Below are 18,124 nucleotides of genomic sequence, written 5' to 3' on the forward strand. Positions count from 1 at the left end.
CCAAAAAACCTTGACAATCTCAGAAATCAATGTCAGAACTCTTCCAGCATTTATATTTCAGAGATTCCCTCAGTGGCAGCTGAACTATAACTGTTCCAGCCCTCAGGAGTTCTTTTAGTGCATGAAAAAGGCCACCTCTCCTGAGTTACAGAGTTATCACATTGAAGCCATAGGATCAGAGATGATGGTCCAATTCAAACCAGGAGAGTGCTGAGTACATAACCCTAGCTAAGACCTGCATCCCAGTCCCAGAAGAACAAGGACCACAGTGCAGTCTCATGACTTCACACCCAGGTGCCTGTATGAAGAATAACAGTATCTGCTCCTTCACCAATCTGCAATTAAAAAAGGAGACATTTTATCCTCCTGTTTAGGATGGGGTCTAATGTGAGTGGCAGCATCTGTTCCCAATTCCCATAATCAGCAAAACAAACAGAAAAAAAAAGGCCAGAAATGTTGTCAGAATGATGAATTGCTCCATAAGATTCAGGTGCGATTATAAAGTCAAACTGGGTCGCCTGACTGCAACAGTATTTTCTGCCTTATAAGAAGCTTGGTAAGAATTCTCCTGTAGCATTTCCCACAGTTCCCCCTCCCCCTATCCTAGAGCATTCCTGTAGCACTCCCTACAATTCTCCTTTCGCCCTCCAACCAGTGTTCCTCCATCATTACCTAGAGCAGGGGTTCTCAACCAAGTTCTCAGGACACATCCAGCCAGTCAGGTTTTCAGGATATCCACATATCTCTTGCATATTTATTGTGGATATCCTGAAAATCTGACTGGCTGGGTGTATCCCAAGAATTTGGTTGACAGCCCTTGCCCTAGCGTCTTCTTCCTCCCCTCTAGGGCTGACCTTACCATTAGACAGGACTAAGCAATCAACTAGGGCAGCAGTTTAGGTGGGGGGGGGGGGGTATACAACAGCTGCCATTAAAGCAAAACAATAGATTCTGGCAACCACACAAACTGAAAGAAATAACAGGAATTACTTTTACCAGCCCATTTGCCCACATTAAGCTAGGGAAGTGGTGATGGTGTGATCATGATTGTCTGGGGGGGGGGGGGGAGCAAGCCCAACAGGCTAAAGGTTAATCGAGGGGGAGGGGTGCAAGACTGAAAGTTTGCCTAAGAGGACTAATACCCTTGCACTATTTCTGCTCCCCATTCCCCCACACCCTACCTCCTGTACATCCCAGCTTCCCCTCCCATCCCTAACTAGCTCTCCACCACTCCCTTCAGGTTCCCCACCAGTTCCAGAAGCTCCATACTAACAACAAGCCCTCCTTCACAACTATCTCTCCCCCCCCCCCCCCCCCCCAGCCCGGCCAGTATAACCACATAAGTGCTTTTTTTTTTTTTTAAACTCAGGCTACGTTTATGTACATCTTTGGCTGGTTTACTTAAAAACTGGCCAAAGTTATACGTTTAGAAAAACTAACAAATTTAGTGGTGAAATTCAGCTGCCAAGTGAGTAAGTTAAACGTATATGTTCCAACAGGTTAGGTATATCTTTAAAACGATAAGGAATTTATTTAACGTTGTAAGTAAATTTTCAGCAGACGCAGCACTTAACACATTTTAGCCTGCGGAAATTATGCATAAACATACAAAAAGCCACAACAATATGAAAAGAAGGCAGGGGAAAAAAAGTACTTTATTTCAGAAGAGCTCAGCACAGTAAAGTTTCAGCTTGCATTTGCATCAGGGGCATAAAGAGATTCAGCCAATCTCCAATAATAATTCACTTGGTAGAAAGCAATTCACAGGATAATGACACTCCTTGTCACTGAAGCCTTGCATTGGGCTCTTCTGAAATAAAGAGACTTTCACCATACTGTGCAGGACATTTTTTTCCCCAACTTCTTTTCATACTGCTGCCACTTACACATTCAACTTACAGAATACCATAAGTTTCATGTGCACTTGCTGCATTTAGCTGAGCACCGTTACGTAAGGTCCATGGCTGGCATAACTGTGGGCATGTAAATGTAAGGCATGCTGATGCTGGGCTATACTAATCCTACTATATAAATGAGCGCTGACCGACGTGCCGCGCATGCGCAGAGGGTGAAGTACTAAGTGTAGACAGTCTCCCCGGTTCACCCCCCCCCCCCCAGCGGTGATTAGTTAGAACTGAGATCGGCCATTACCTAACTGGCGCCCCTGAGCGCGTGAGGAGATCAGCCGGTCCCGACACCGGCTTTGCCTTCTCTCCACCGCAAACAGTGTCTTTGGAAGTAAATGAAGCGCTGACCGAGGGGTCACCCCCTCCTGTAGTTGGCGTGGCGGGTGGGCAGATAATTGTGCCGCTGCCTAGAGAGAGAGAAAGGCCACGGCAGGACCCGACTGTGCTGCTGGGGGAGAGCAGAGGGTTCAGGCTGAGATGTGGGTGGGGGGGGGATCCGAATGGCACAGGTGGACGAATAAAGTGCGAGTCTGTCAAAGGGGCAGGACAGCTACGGCGGCAATGACGTCTGGAGAGATCTTTGATGCGCGGCACGTCGATCACTCTTCATTTATATAGTAGGATATATATATATATATATACCACCATACACCATCACCTCTGACAGCATCAATCCAGGGCCTCATTGCCTCCATTTGTACCCCTCCTCTGGTAGTATCAGATCATGCCCTGATGACTCCATATGTACCCCCCCCCCCTTCTAAAAGCATCACTCTATCATGCTCTCTATGTGTAACCTGTCTCTCACAGCCTGTAACCTCTCTGTGTAGCTGTTTATCCCTTTCTCCTACCATTACTATTACCATCACCACCACCACTTCACACAGGTACAGATGCTGGAGCTAACCACTTCTCTTAACATACTGAGGGGTCCTTTTCTCTGCTGCAAAAAGATGAACATTGAGCTGATAGTGTGGAGAAATGATTACAGCACAAAGACTCGAGATTATTTTCCCTTTCCAGTCCTGCTGTGTGTGTGTGACCTTCGGCGACTCACTTACCCTTTCTGCACACAGAAAGACTAAGCTAGCTGTTATATGTTATGATATGTTATGTTATACATAGCTTCTAGTCCGCAAATACCTACACAGTTCTATGCAGATTACAGTAAGAAACTGGGGGGAAATTCCAGGAATTTACATTATTCAAAACTACTATAATCAATTCTTAAGACAGGAACTTCATGCCAAATAACCAAGTTTTTAAATCCTTTCAAAATGACAAATAATTAGAATTGACTTGGATCTACAGTGGTGGAAATAAGTATTTGATCCCTTGCTGATTTTGTAAGTTTGCCCACTGACAAAGACATGAGCAGCCCATAATTGAAGGGTAGGTTATTGGTAACAGTGAGAGATAGCACATCACAAATTAAATCCGGAAAATCACATTGTGGAAAGTATATGAATTTATTTGCATTCTGCAGAGGGAAATAAGTATTTAATCCCTCTGGCAAACAAGACCTAATACTTGGTGGCAAAACCCTTGTTGGCAAGCACAGCGGTCAGACGTCTTCTGTAGTTGATGATGAGGTTTGCACACATGTCAGGAGGAATTTTGGTCCACTCCTCTTTGCAGATCATCTCTAAATCATTAAGAGTTCTGGGCTGTCGCTTGGCAACTCGCAGCTTCAGCTCCCTCCATAAGTTTTCAATGGGATTAAGGTCTGGTGACTGGCTAGGCCACTCCATGACCCTAATGTGCTTCTTCCTGAGCCACTCCTTTGTTGCCTTGGCTGTATGTTTTGGGTCATTGTCGTGCTGGAAGACCCAGCCACGACCCATTTTTAAGGCCCTGGCGGAGGGAAGGAGGTTGTCACTCAGAATTGTACGGTACATGGCCCCATCCATTCTCCCATTGATGCGGTGAAGTAGTCCTGTGCCCTTAGCAGAGAAACACCCCCAAAACATAACATTTCCACCTCCATGCTTGACAGTGGGGACGGTGTTCTTTGGGTCATAGGCAGCATTTCTCTTCCTCCAAACACGGCGAGTTGAGTTCATGCCAAAGAGCTCAATTTTTGTCTCATCTGACCACAGCACCTTCTCCCAATCACTCTCGGCATCATCCAGGTGTTCACTGGCAAACTTCAGACGGGCCGTCACATGTGCCTTCCGGAGCAGGGGGACCTTGCGGGCACTGCAGGATTGCAATCCGTTATGTCGTAATGTGTTACCAATGGTTTTCGTGGTGACAGTGGTCCCAGCTGCCTTGAGATCATTGACAAGTTCCCCCCTTGTAGTTGTAGGCTGATTTCTAACCTTCCTCATGATCAAGGATACCCCACGAGGTGAGATTTTGCGTGGAGCCCCAGATCTTTGTCGATTGACAGTCATTTTGTACTTCTTCCATTTTCTTACTATGGCACCAACAGTTGTCTCCTTCTCGCCCAGCGTCTTACTGATGGTTTTGTAGCCCATTCCAGCCTTGTGCAGGTGTATGATCTTGTCCCTGACATCCTTAGACAGCTCCTTGCTCTTGGCCATTTTGTAGAGGTTAGAGTCTGACTGATTCACTGAGTCTGTGGACAGGTGTCTTTCATACAGGTGACCATTGCCGACAGCTGTCTGTCATGCAGGTAACGAGTTGATTTGGAGCATCTACCTGGTCTGTAGGGGCCAGATCTCTTACTGGTTGGTGGGGGGATCAAATACTTATTTCCCTCTGCAGAATGCAAATAAATTCATATACTTTCCACAATGTGATTTTCCGGATTTAATTTGTGATGTGCTATCTCTCACTGTTACCAATAACCTACCCTTCAATTATGGGCTGCTCATGTCTTTGTCAGTGGGCAAACTTACAAAATCAGCAAGGGATCAAATACTTATTTCCACCACTGTATAAGGGCAAGGAGTTCCATATCAAAGCAGCTTGATAATAAAGAGAAGAGTTGAACGTTGTCCTTAATTTAAGTTGTCTTACTGATGGAAAGCGTTAAAGCAACACATTTCGGGTATTATCATGAAAAATTAACATGAAGATGATTAACCCAGTCACAGAGATAAAGATGCGCAAGGCCATTCAAACCTTTATGGAGAATGGTACAGAGCTTAAATTGAGCCCTGGCCTCCACAGGGAGCCAGTGTAAATTTCAGGGCTTTTGTTTGAGAGGGTATTTTTGGGAGTACTGAGTTCCTGCACCTTTTTCCATTGTCTGCTAAAATTGACCCGTGGACCCCAAGTTTTAATGAACGAGCTCAGACTCTACACACCAATTCAGTCTTGTCATAGATTCTGTGACTGGTTGCAGGAGGCCTGGCTATTATGGGTTGGGTCCCTCAGTGATCATCCCACTCCTGAAGGGTGGCCTAGCAGGGCCGTGCCAAGGGTCTGTGGCGCCCCCCTGCAGGAGATCAGTTGGCGCCCCCCCCCCCCCCGGCAGATGAACAGTTGGCGCGCGCAAGCCCCCCCCCCCCCCGTGAAAATGATCGCTGCCCTCCCATCCACGCTCCTCTCTCCCCTGCCCTCCCGCTCCCATGTCCCAACTGCCCGCCCTCTTCTTCCCCCCCAAGATCCCTTTTAAATTTACCTCCGTCCGGCAGCGAAGGCACAGCGTCAGTGAAGGAGGTGGCGCTCCCGACATCTCTACTAGCCTTCCCTTCGCTCAATGTCCCGCCTTCTTCTGATGTCATTTCCTTGACGTCAGAAGAAGGCGGAACACTGAGCGAAGGGAAGACTAGTAGAGACGTCGGGAGCGCCGCCTCCTTCACTGACGCTGCGCCTTCGCTGCCGGATGGAGGTAAATTTCAAAGGGATCTTGTTGGGGGGGAGAAGAGGGCGGGCAGTTGGGACGCGGGAGCAGGAGGGCGAGGTAAGCATGGCGCGGCAGGGCGCCCCCCAGAGGACAGCGCCCTCCTGCCCTGCTTACCTCGCTTACCTTGTTGGCACGGCCCTGTGGCCTAGCATTTCAGTACCAGCACCTTTTTTGCTAGAAAAAAACACACTGGTAATTTTATCAGCAACGGAGTAACCGATTGATATTTAGAAACTGAATGTATCAACCGAGCCACTGTATTCTGTAACGTTTGTACTCTGTTTATTAAAGTTCTAGAGCAGGCTATAAATATGATGTTACAGTAATCTATTCTTGATAGGACCAGCACTTGAACTAACAATCTAAATTCACCAAATCTAAAATATATACCGATTTTCTTCAATTTCTTCATCATATAAAAAATTTCTGTATTAAAAGTTTAATGTGACTAGAAAAGGTCATTAAACTATCAATCTCCATTCCAAGAATCCTAGAAGCTCCTAAGGAAGGGGCATTGTAACCTATAGCTCCACTTTTAAGCTGGACGTTAGTATGTAAACAGTAAACATTATTTCAAATCTAGTAGGAATAAAGGTCGTCACACAAGTTGTGAACTAAATTAATACAATTCCGATGAGGTTTTGAGTGATTCCCTTCATCGACTCTGTGCTTACCTATCACTCATTCTACACAGACCTGATGAAGGAAGCAGGGCTCTTGAAAACCTGCCAAAAATTGATTAAATTAGTCCAATAAAGAAGTCTCAGTACAGCTTATTTATTGACCCTTATTTCTCTGTATCAAAGCAGACCAGCACTGCGGCTATACCAAGGGCATAGCCAGACTTCGGCGGGAGGGGGGTCCAGAGCCCGAGGTGAGGGGGCACATTTTAGCCCCTCCAGGTGCTGCCGACCCCCCCCCCTGCCATTTTAAGCCCCCCCCCCGCCATTTTGACCCCTCCCACCGCCACCACCCGACCCCCCCCCGCCAGTGCCAACCCTTTCAACCCCCTCTTCCCGCTGCCGCCAACCCTCCCCCGCGATCAGGTACCTTTGCTGGTGGGGGTCCCCAATCCCCGCCAGCCAAAGTCCTCTTCTCCGGTGCAGCTGTGTTGCTGATCTGCAAGGGCAGGCTTCTGTTTCGGTGAGTCTGACGTCCTGCACATACAACGTGCAATGTGCAGGACATCAGACTCACGGAAACAGAAGCCTGCCCTTGCAGATCAGCAACACGGCTGCACCGGAGAAGAGGACTTTGGCTGGCAAGGATTGGGGACCCCCACCAGCAAAGGTAACCAACGGCGACGGCGGCAGGGGAGGGTTAGCGGTGGGAGGAGGTCAAAGGGGCTGCAGCAGGGGGTCCAGGGCCAAATCTACGGGGGCCTGTGCCCTCGCAGCCCCACATAGCTACGCCCCTGGGCTATACAAATGTATTCAAAACCAGTAGGATAAATCTAGAGCATCACCACATCCCAGCATGTCAAATTCTGGAGGTGCTACCTCTAAAACAAGGGTGAGCAGCAACCTGTGGCACGCCATTGAATTTTATGTGGGCTGCAATACCACGGGAAAATACACAGAAAACGTCATTAACCGAAGTTTTAGCATTTTAAATACTGTATTTCACAAATACTTTCAGAATAGCCACTCTAGCGGTTTGTTTCCATTATTTTCAGTTAAATTGTTACTTTTTTTTTTTTTTTAATCACAGAAGGTCTATGGAGCTCTGTGCATTTCTGGTTCCGACATTATGTAATTTTGGGACCTGCTAGGGATAGTACTGATATTTATGCAGCCCTCTGTGTATAAAGGTTGCCTACTCCTGTTCTAAAATATATATCGACCGATATTCAAAACCATTTCACCAGCCAGGAACGGCACCTGGCTGGTTAAATGGTACTTAGCTAGCTAGCTATCTGCTGATATTAATTGGGAGATAGACAGCTATCTCCCACTGAGTATTCCCAGTTAGCACTTAGCGAACAGCTGGTTATATCGCGCGATATAACTCGCTTTCTGTCGATTCTCAGAGCATTGCCGGCTAAGTGTGGCGGACAAATCTGGCTGCATCAAACGCAGGTCTATCTTTAGCCACTATGAACATAGAGGCCAGCGCTGAATATTGGCTTGACTGGCTATGTTCATAGTGGTCAAAAATATACCACATATTCAATGCCAGTCACCGGAAACAGTTCAGTATTGAATATCCAGGCTCTGCACTGACTGCAGGAGGCAGTCTGGCTACCTCCAGCGGTCTGAATATTGGGCCCATAGGGTAACGGCAGTCCAGAGAAGGACTATCAAAATAGTGCACCAGAAGCACTATGAGATGAAACACAACGACCTACAGCCTAGAAGAGCAGATACACAAGGAGGAAACCTCCCAGGTATACTAATGCATAAGAAACAAACCTAAACGAGACCATGATATGAGGCTTCATGAGGAGAGGCTCAGAAGTAGGGATGGACTGACAGTGCTCTGGGCCCCTGGGCAGTAAGGTCATTGGGCCCCCTGGGCACTGCCTACACCCCTCCATCCACACACCGCTGCCCTGCCTCCCCTCTCCCCCTCCGCACACAAATGCACCCTCCCCAATCCTACCCTGAAGGGCTTTGGTGGTCTACTGGCCTTTTCAGGGGCAGGAAAGAACCCTACTCTCCTGCCTGTTGCCGCTGCTTGGAAGAGTCTGCCTGACATTGCTGTGTTTTCAAAATGGCTGCCAGGCAGAGTAGAAGCAGCAGGCAGGAAAGAGTAGGGTTCTTTCCTGCCCCTCAAAGAGGCTGGTAGACCACCAAGGTAGGGTTACCATATGTCCGGATTTACCCGGACATCATAGGCGGTCGGTGGCCCAATTGTTTGGGGAGGCTAAAGGGGGCGGGGTTAGGGGTGGGGCCAAGGGTGGAGCTTAAATCCATAATTGTCTGATAACACACAGAAAAAATAAATAAATAAAAATAAAAGTCACAATTAATACCTTTTATTAAATTTAGATATTAGATATGTATCATATGTCAAAGAATAAAGTGGTTGTTCAAAGCATATTCTAAGCACAATCGCTCAACTGCAAAACACTATGCACAACTTTGTGCAAAAACACACTCAGAACCTTACTGTACCATAAATATTACACTGGGCAGAACCTAATTCACCAATATACCACCCATACGGAAAATGCAGACCGTCAACAATATGAAACAAGGGATCATATCATCACAATTCTCATGTAGAGCCACAAAACACCCTAATTCATGTTTAATGTGTGATAAAATGCCATAAATAAGTAAATAAATATAAACTTTTAATGTTGAGCACCTGATTCTCAAAGTGGACATATTCCAAACACTATAATGAAAATAAAATGATCTTTTCTACCTTTGTTGTCTGGTGACTTTTTCTGATCATGCTGGCCCAGTATCTGTTCTGCTGCTATCTGTCCTCAGTACATAAGTGCAGGTCAGAAAGTCATCCTCGTTAAATATCTCCCTGGCAACCCAGGACACCTCCAGCCAACCCCCCCTGCTTTCCCAGCAGTAAGGTAAACAAACCATGAACCAATTTCTACAACTGCTAGAGGGCTTTCACTGCAGCTCCTGCTGTGAGGATGGAGGTAAATCAACAATTTAATCCCCTCAGAGCAGCTGGACTCCACAGCTGATCCATTCTGCTGCAGCAGGGGGGAGGCTTAGCCTCTCCAAGCCTCTTATACCGGGCGCCTATGCCGGGTAAATCCGGATGGGTTTTGCCAGTCCGCCCATTTGTCTGGATTTCTGGATAAACGGGCGGGCGGCGGGCCTACCCTAGCCTCCCCTTCCCTTACTTACTATCTACTGCCCTGGTAGTCTAGTGACCTCTTCGGGGCAGGAAAGAGCCCCCTCTTTCCTGCCCGGAGCGCTGCCCTTGCCCTGTATCCTGTTGCTGTGACGGTCTCGGGATTCAAAATGGCCGCCAAGAGTTGAAGCGGCCTCGCGAGACTTCAACTCTCGGCGGCCATTTTGAATCCCGAGACCATCACAGCAACAGGATGCAGGGCAAGGACAGCGCTCCGGGCAGGAAAGAGGGGGCTCTTTCCTGCCCCAAAGAGGTCACTAGACCACCAGGTTATTAGATAGTAAGTAAGGGGAGGGGAGGTGACGGGGGGCAGGGGAGGGGAGGTGACGGGGGCAGGGGAGGGGAATATGTGACCCAGGGGAGGGGAATATGTGACCCGGGGGGAGGGGAATATGTGACAGGGGGCGGAGTAAGGAAGTGAAAGGGGCAGGGATGAGGCAGGGGGTGGGACATGTGTCCTCTTTTTGAGAGGACAAAATATGGTAACCCTACACCAAGGCCCTTCAAGGTGGGACCAGGAGGCTGTAGTTTGCAGGGGGGAGAGAGCCCCTGAGCCCCCAGAACCTCTGGAACTCAGGCACTGCCCGGTTGCCCGTATGGTCAGTCGCCCCTGACTCAGAAGTAATATTAACAAACATTTTCTTCATAGAAAAAGTAATGAATGCATGGAACAGCCACCTAAAGGAAGTGTGGAGACAAAAACAGTAGTAGGATTCAAGAAAGCCTAGGATAAGCACAAAACTTCCTAGCTGCAAATACATGAAAGAAAAGCCAGTGGTCAGCAGGGCTTATGACATTGTAATAAGAGGCAAATTGAACAGACTGAATGGGTCTTACAGTCCTTGCCTATCATCTGATTTTGTTTGTGCAAGTTTTAAATCCACAGTTTTTCCAAACTAGTTGGATCCAGAGCTCTGTGACCCCAGATTTGTTGTCATTGTTCACTAAGCTCTTCTTTGTCTCTCTGTGATGAAATTGTAGTTTCCATACTGCTGGACTGATATGAGCCCTATCGGGCAGACATTTCAGTATTAAAGGGCTGGGGTATCAGTACATCCCCTTGCTGGGGACGTCCTTGGCTGTTATAAAAGCTATTGCTTGTTTCTCATGCCTGGTCCTCCATGACCACGATAGTAACATAGTAAATGATGGCAGATAAAGACCTGTACAGTCCATCCAGTCTGCTCAACAAGATAAACTCATTTTACATGGTATGCGATACTTTATATGTATACCCGAGTTCGATTTGTCCTTGCCATTTTCAGGGCACAGACCGTAGAAGTCTGCCCAGCATGCTCTTATACTAAAAGTTCTGAAGCTAACGTCGAAGCCCCTTAAAATTTACACTCCAGCCCATCCATATCTATTCAGTCATGATCAGGGCACAGACCGTAGAAGTCTGCCCTGTACTGGTTTTGCTTCCCAATTACCGGTGTTGCCACCCAATCTCCGCTAAGATTCTGTGGATCCATTCCTTCTAAACAGGATTCCTTTGTGTTTATCCCACGCATGTTTGAATTCCTGCCCTGGCAGGGTGCTTATGGGGTACAGCAGAGGCCAGAAGTCTGCTTCTACCCCCAAAGAACATCTCAACAGCTGTAACATGGAGGAGTGTAGCACTGGCTTTGAAGTTTAAGCTGCTATCTTCGTCCCCATTCTTTCTAACATTCAGGAGAATAAATTGCTCCTTCTGCTTTTGAAGATTTCACTGGCTGATAACTTCTCCTTCAGGTTAATATAAAAACTCTTATCTGTTAAATATCCCAGCTGGAATATAAGAGAAATACTTTCACCCACTCATCAAGCTGTTTTATTTGCTTGGATTTCCTGAACCAGCGGAGAGCATAGGAGCTCCCTAAGGACTTAACATCACAGAGGAAGAACTGACATTGCTGCATGACTTTGAGGCATCCATCCATTCATGCAACTGGATTAGGGCATTCCGCCCCCCCCCCCCTTTCATTTTTAGGCACATTAATTCATGGAACATCAGTCTAGCTTTGTTGAAACTAGCCTCTATGCAGTCCTCTCAGGATATGGAGACCTCCACTACCTATTACTGGTCTTTAATAGCTTAGAGAGCGCTGGCTGCGAGCCTGAGACTATTTTATATTCATTATAAAGTTAATAAGAAAAGAGTTATGCCCAGCATTTGAAACAAAAGTCTGTGATGTTCTATTATTTCCGACATTGAATTGTTCCCCGCTTAGAAGGTTCAGTCGGTGGGATGTAAATAATAAGACAAAGCAATTCTCATTCTCAGTCAGGACTAGGACTGCAAATGTTAGATGGGTAAAATCCTTGTCTTAAGGATTCTGGGAGCTGCAGAAGAGACGGAAGGTTACAGGAGCATGACTGGAACCTTCTATGCCGTCCTTGCACCATCTCGCAGAGCCCAGGTCCAAGACAGGTTGTCTCCTCCGTTACTTGCCGAGCTCCCTCCTGACAGCATTGGCTCTCTGCCTCAAAACAGCCTCATTGGCATTTCCACATCAGCACAACCCCAGCCCCTCTGCTTCCACCTCCCTTCCAAGAGTAGCACAGTACTGCACTTATCACCCACTGACCCAGCCAAATAACCCACAAATATGGAGTTGCTCATTGCATGTAGTCATTTGAATTTCTGCTCAGCAGGTAGCTCCTGTGGTCACTTTCCCTTCACTTTCCAACCCCTGCCTCATTACAGAGATTGTTGTGTATGAAGAGGGGGAGCCAGACACACCAACTGTCACAGCTGCTCTAAGCAAATAGAAACTGAAAATTGCTTTAACACAAGAACTCTGCCTCAGGATGGAATCGGGTGTTGATTTTCCTGGTTTATTTGCCACATCTGGCCCCTGAACCTGAACCCTCTGGCTTCTGCAGACCTGTGCCCTATAGAGAAGTGAGGGGAGTGAGGAATATGGAAGGGAAGAAGCCACCAGTTGTAGCTGATGTGTTGGCAGAGAGTGACACAAGGCAAAAAGGTTCAAGGCCGGACCTGTATCTTTGTTTGCTATCGCTGCTCAGCCCCACAGGAAGATCACTGGCCCCACCTACCAATGACATCATCGGTAGCGCATGGGTGAAGAGCAGGAGGCTGATGCTGGAGGGAGGAAATTTGCAGCTGGTGTGCTTGGCAGACAGTGACACAAGGCACAAGGCTCTTATCGTTCAAGACTGGACCTGCACCTTTGTTTTGCCCTCTTGTTGATATTGCTGTTCAGCCCCTCTGGAAAGTCACTGGCCCTGCCTACCGGTGATGTCATTGGTAGCAGGTGGGTGAACAGCGGGAGGCTAATGCAGGAGGGAGCGCACCGACAAAGGAGCATAACTAAGGAGAACGCTGCTCCTTAGGGCGTTCCTTTGGGTGGACTTTCAGCACTTTGGGTGCATCATTGCAGTTTCTTTTAATTCAGAATGTGTCAGATTTCAGTCATTGTTGGACATGGACGTTATGGGTCCCTACCGCTGAGATGCTCTGACAGTAACAGACATTAAGGTTTTGAGAGCGAAACCCCTCTAGCCCACTGACATTTGTTATAAATTTATTGTTAAAGTGAGACTGCTGAATGCCTGTTCTGTGTGAAATAGTGCATGATCTTTTACTGGAATATGGAGTGGATGTTTTAGGAATTACAGAATCCTGGTTGCAGGAGTCTGATATATTTTTAGTAAAAAAAAAATTCTGTCCAGCAGGATTTGTTTGCAATGGGTATTTGCAGGAAATATTAATGTTGTAGATGTTTTAGTGATGGGAAATGTACACTTTTCTATCTGTTTGGTATATTATCCACCCACTATGCTACAACGAGGTTGTTCTTCATTGTTGAATTTGTTAGTTGTTCTTCCTACTGATCCAACAGGACTGATAGTGCAAAAGGGTTTTAGTTTACATCTTGTGCCAAATGCTACCTTCTCTCATGTATTATTTGATGCTTTATCAGCTATTAAACTTGTGTCAGGTTGTAACTGAGTCCACACATCTGGCGAGCCATATTCTAGATTTAGTGTTTGTGCCTGCTGTTTGGCTTGCTATGATTATGATAAAGATTTTGCCTGTTGTACTGCTACTACTACTTATCATTTCTATAGCGCTACTAGACGTACGCAGCGCTGTACACTGAACATGTAAGAGACAGACCCTGATCAACAGAGTTCACAATCTAATCAGGACAGACAAATAGGACAAATAAGGGATAAGGACAAAGAGTAGCAAGATTCCAGAATCCCAAAGTGTAGCAAGATTCCGGAATCCCAAAGAGTAGCAAGATTCTGTGCAGACTCCGAAAAAGTAGCAAGATTCCGGAATCCAAAAGAGTAGCAAGATTCCAGAATCCAAAGACTAATACTACTACTACTTAGCATTTCTATAGCCCTAATAGATGTATGCAGTACTGTACACTAAACAAGCTCAACAGAGCTTACAATCTAATCAAGATAGACAAACAGGATAGATCATGCTTTATTGATATTGAGCTCAATGTTGCAAAAGCCACTTAATAACCAGGCTCAGTCTGTACCTCCTAGGAAAGTTAGACCTAAAGTGAATTCCATCACACTTATGGCAGCATGGTCCCTGTTATTAAGTGACAGGACATTTACGGTTGAGGAGGAGGTGGTGGATCATTGGAATCATTCCTTATTAACAGCTTTGGATAGTGTTGTACCGAAGAAGGAAGTTGCTGGGGGTGGGAGTTTTAGGCCTTTGCCGTGGTTCACTCCTGCTTTACATCAACCGAGGCATGAGCTGTGGCAGATGGAAAGAACATAGAGGAGAACTCAGGATATTGATGTAAGGGATTCCTATCTTTTGAAGTTGAATGAAAACAAATTAACAGTAACTAGAGAGCAGGGCAGCTTTTATTGTAAAAGGATACAGAATTCCTTAAATCGCCCTATGGATCTTTTTTCAATGATATGTTCATTGACTGAGGAGAAGCGACCTGTAGAGTTATGTACTATTTTCCCCCCAGACGATTTTAGTACGTTTTTTTAATGCTTTTCCTAGTGTACAACTGTCAGAGGCTATCTTGGTGGAAGCTACCCATATTGGGTGGAATTTGATGAGGTTGGTGAAGTTAAGGTGCATTCTTATTCAACAGCATGCTGTTCAATGGCTGCACTTCAGTATGTGATGTGTGCAGTCCTTTCTTGTTAGGGGAAATGGATAGGTTGGCTGTACCTTTTTTGACTAAGATTGTGAACCAAAGTCTGAAGGATGGGAAATTACCGGGTGGTTTGAAGTTGGCTATAGTGTGACCTGTTTTAAAAAATTTATCATTGGGATATAATGAGCTTTCCAATTTTTGTCCTGTTTCTTCACTGCCAGTGTTAGATGAGGTCATTGAAAAAGGCAGCGTATTTACAGACAGTTATTTGTCACGGGCTTCCATGTTGGATCCCTTTCAGTATGGTTTTCACAGGGCTCATAGCACTGAAGCTTAGGTAGGAGCAACTGTTGATGAATTTCACCATGGACTAGATTGTCATATGAGTTATCTAGGAGTGTTTTGGACATTTCTCCGGCATTTGATACAATGAACCATGAGATTCTGTTGACCAGACTGCATGACTGTGGCTTTGCGGGGACTGTGCTGCAATGGTTCAAATCTTCTCTTAATGATAGGTTTCAGCAGGTTTGCATGGGGGATAGGCTTTCTGTTGCACTTGCATTGCATACAGGGGTGCCCCAGAATTCCTCATTATCAGCTATGCTGTTTAATGGATACTTGCACCCGTTTAGTCAAATGTTACAGTCTTTTGAGATCTCCTTTCAGATTTATGCAGATGATATTCAATTTTTTGTCCCTTTGATACCATCCATGTCTGCTGTTTTTGGTAAATTTAAGACAGATCTTTTTAAGCAAACTGGACTGGATGACTGGTAAGATTAAATATTTCTAAAACAGAAATTATGCTGATCGCATCTGATCCTGTTTCATCACACCCGGCAGAGGTCAGACTTTCAGGCACTATTATTAACATTTCAAGCAAGGTTCGTAATTTGGGTATTGTTTGGATTATACTTTGTCATTTAGACCGTCAAATTCAGCAAATGATAAATTGGACTTGGGGAAAATCCACTATTTCTGGGATAAGCAGTATAAAATGTTTAGTACTTTTTTGGGATCTTGCCAGGTATTTGTGACCTGGATTGGCCACTGTTGAAAACAGGATGCTGGGCTTGATGGACCTTTGGTCTGTCCCAGTATGGCAATACCTATGTACTTATGTACTAAGCTCATATTTTAAATTGCAGTTGTTGAGTAAATTGTGTTCCTTGCTGCAACATACTGATCATCATAAAATGTTGCAAACTATGATGTTGAGTACTCTGGACTACTGCAATATTGTTTACTTGGGTCTACCAGTCTTTTGTTTACAGGTATTGCAAGTGGTGCAAAATTCTGCAGTTAGGTTACTTTGTGGACTGTCTTCATCTGAAAATGTGACTTCTTTCTTGAAAAAATTGTTTTGGTTGCCTGTGGTCCGGTGAATTACTACTGCTTGTTCATCTCGGATTGTATCAGGATTTGTTTTTTTACTTGTGGAACAATCTATATTGGTATGCACCATCGAGACCACTGTGGTCTCTGCATGCTTGTACACTTGAAGCGCCTAACCACTAGCGTTTATGACTTGGTCAAACAAGAAATGGCACATTTTCAATCATCGGTCCCCAGGAATGGAATAAGCAAAGAAATGTCAACTCTTTCAAGTTGATACTGAAGTACCATTTACTTGGGGAAGCTGTGTTGCAACTGGAGATGTCACCCAGTTCCAAGAGTTTCTGGTACCATCAACCTGGGCTCTATCTGCTGAGATAGCACCGGCAGTCCAGTCCCAATGAATCTGCCGTGACCTTGTTATAATTCATTGGTACATTAAACCATTTGTGGTGTTCGACTATTGAAATTCTGCTGGTTTCCACATTGTTTGGTGAGGAAAGTGATATAAAACAGAAATGCCCATTCATACCATTCCTTTCTAGATTCTTCACAGGGGCAAGAGACAAGGGGAAGAGCACCGACTTTTCTTATTTGATTTCTTACCTGAGAAGATTGAAGCCAGCCTGAAGATGTCAGAAAGACGAGTGGTGAGAGGCTCGTAGGGCGAAGCTTCATAAAACTCCTCCCCTGTGACATAAAATTAGAAAAAGCCATCAGCACCGTGCTAACATGAACAGCAAACAAGCAGCACCGTACTGACACACAGATCGACAGAGCAGCTACAGGCTAACGTGCACAGAGAAAAATTAGCAGAGTACAGAGGTGGACACAGAGCAGCAGACCACAGAGATGGACACAAACAGCAGCAGAGCACAGTGATGCACACAGTCAGAGCAACAAAGCACAGTGATGCACACAGTCAGAGCAACAAAGCACAGATGTGCACACAAACACCAGCAGAACTGCTTTTAGAGGACGGAATAGGGATAAGGCGGTGTTACTTCGCAAGCTGTGTTTGGTAGCACGTTAAGTCTATATTACAATATTGGACTTCACCTGACCCGCCAACCTATTGGCATTGGAGGAATCAAGTGCATTTAATGGTGACCTGGGAGGCCAAAGAATCTAAAATTTCACCCAAATGTAAGAAGAGATTCTTAGCAATAAGGGATTCATACTTGCAAATCTTGCACCCCCGAGGTCGAAGTTTGCTCCTAAACAATAGCTGAGTAGGGATCTCAGAGTTTGTCAATACCTGTGGATTTATATGTGGGATGGGAGGGAGGGGGGTTGGTAGGATCTGTTAGCTTGGTGTTCTGTTTTGGGAAGGTCCCATAGGTCCAAACCTTGTGGGACAATTTTGCTTTTGTTAATAGGAGGAAGGTCTCTGATGGGAGGTACTCGGGGAGGGCATTGTTACTGCAATGTTCTACAAGGTCCAACTGTTACTATGTTTGTATTGCTACAGGGCATATTTGTTTAATAAACATTATTTCCAAGTTAAATATATTGACAATAAAGCAGAAGACAAAGGGGGGGGGGGGTGTAAGATGGGTAGGAGTTGAGGGGATAAATATGTGAAAAGATTGATGACATATTTCAGCCTGCTGTCTCTACATATGTATGTCTGGATCTTGGACACTTTGTGCATAATTTTATAGTGTGTTCTGTTTTTGCTGCACTGTCATCAATAAAAATTGTTAAAGCTAAAAAAAAAAACAGCAGCAGAGCACAGACATGCACAGAGATACACACAGTCAGAGCAGCACCATCCTAATGCACAGATAGAGAACAACCACATGCTATCATATACAGAGAAAGAATAGCACTGTATTAACCTGCATACAGACAGTGAAGCACCATACCATAAAATGCACATGAACAGAGCCATACAACACAAACAGGTACAGAAAGAAAAAGCAACAAAGCATTAACATATACAGAGGGCATGTGGAACTATGCTAATGTGCACACAGAGCAGCAGGCTGCTAAAGTACAGAGAAACAGAAAAGCACATACGGAGACCTTGAAAGAACTGCACAGGGCTATATAACAAGAACTTTATAGGAAAAGGAGTATATCCAGTGTGTTTTCTCTAGCAAAAAAAGGTGCCGGTACTCAAATGCTAGGCCACCCTTCAG

General features: G+C 45.5%; 1 protein-coding gene across 2 annotated transcripts in view; it reads right to left on the reverse strand.

Moving 5' to 3' along the window:
* Window positions 1-18,124, reverse strand: part of GFRA2 (GDNF family receptor alpha 2) — a 149,771-nt gene that overhangs the window by 83,094 nt on the left and 48,553 nt on the right. For both annotated transcript variants that reach the window (XM_030201973.1, XM_030201972.1), the window contains exon 3: window positions 16,587-16,670. In XM_030201973.1, the coding sequence (XP_030057833.1) occupies window positions 16,587-16,670 (84 nt within the window). The remainder of the gene's footprint in view (window positions 1-16,586; window positions 16,671-18,124) is intronic.

Source organism: Microcaecilia unicolor, chromosome 4 (genome assembly GCF_901765095.1).
Source record: "Microcaecilia unicolor chromosome 4, aMicUni1.1, whole genome shotgun sequence".
In the NCBI taxonomy this organism is placed as follows: Eukaryota; Metazoa; Chordata; class Amphibia; order Gymnophiona; family Siphonopidae; genus Microcaecilia; species Microcaecilia unicolor.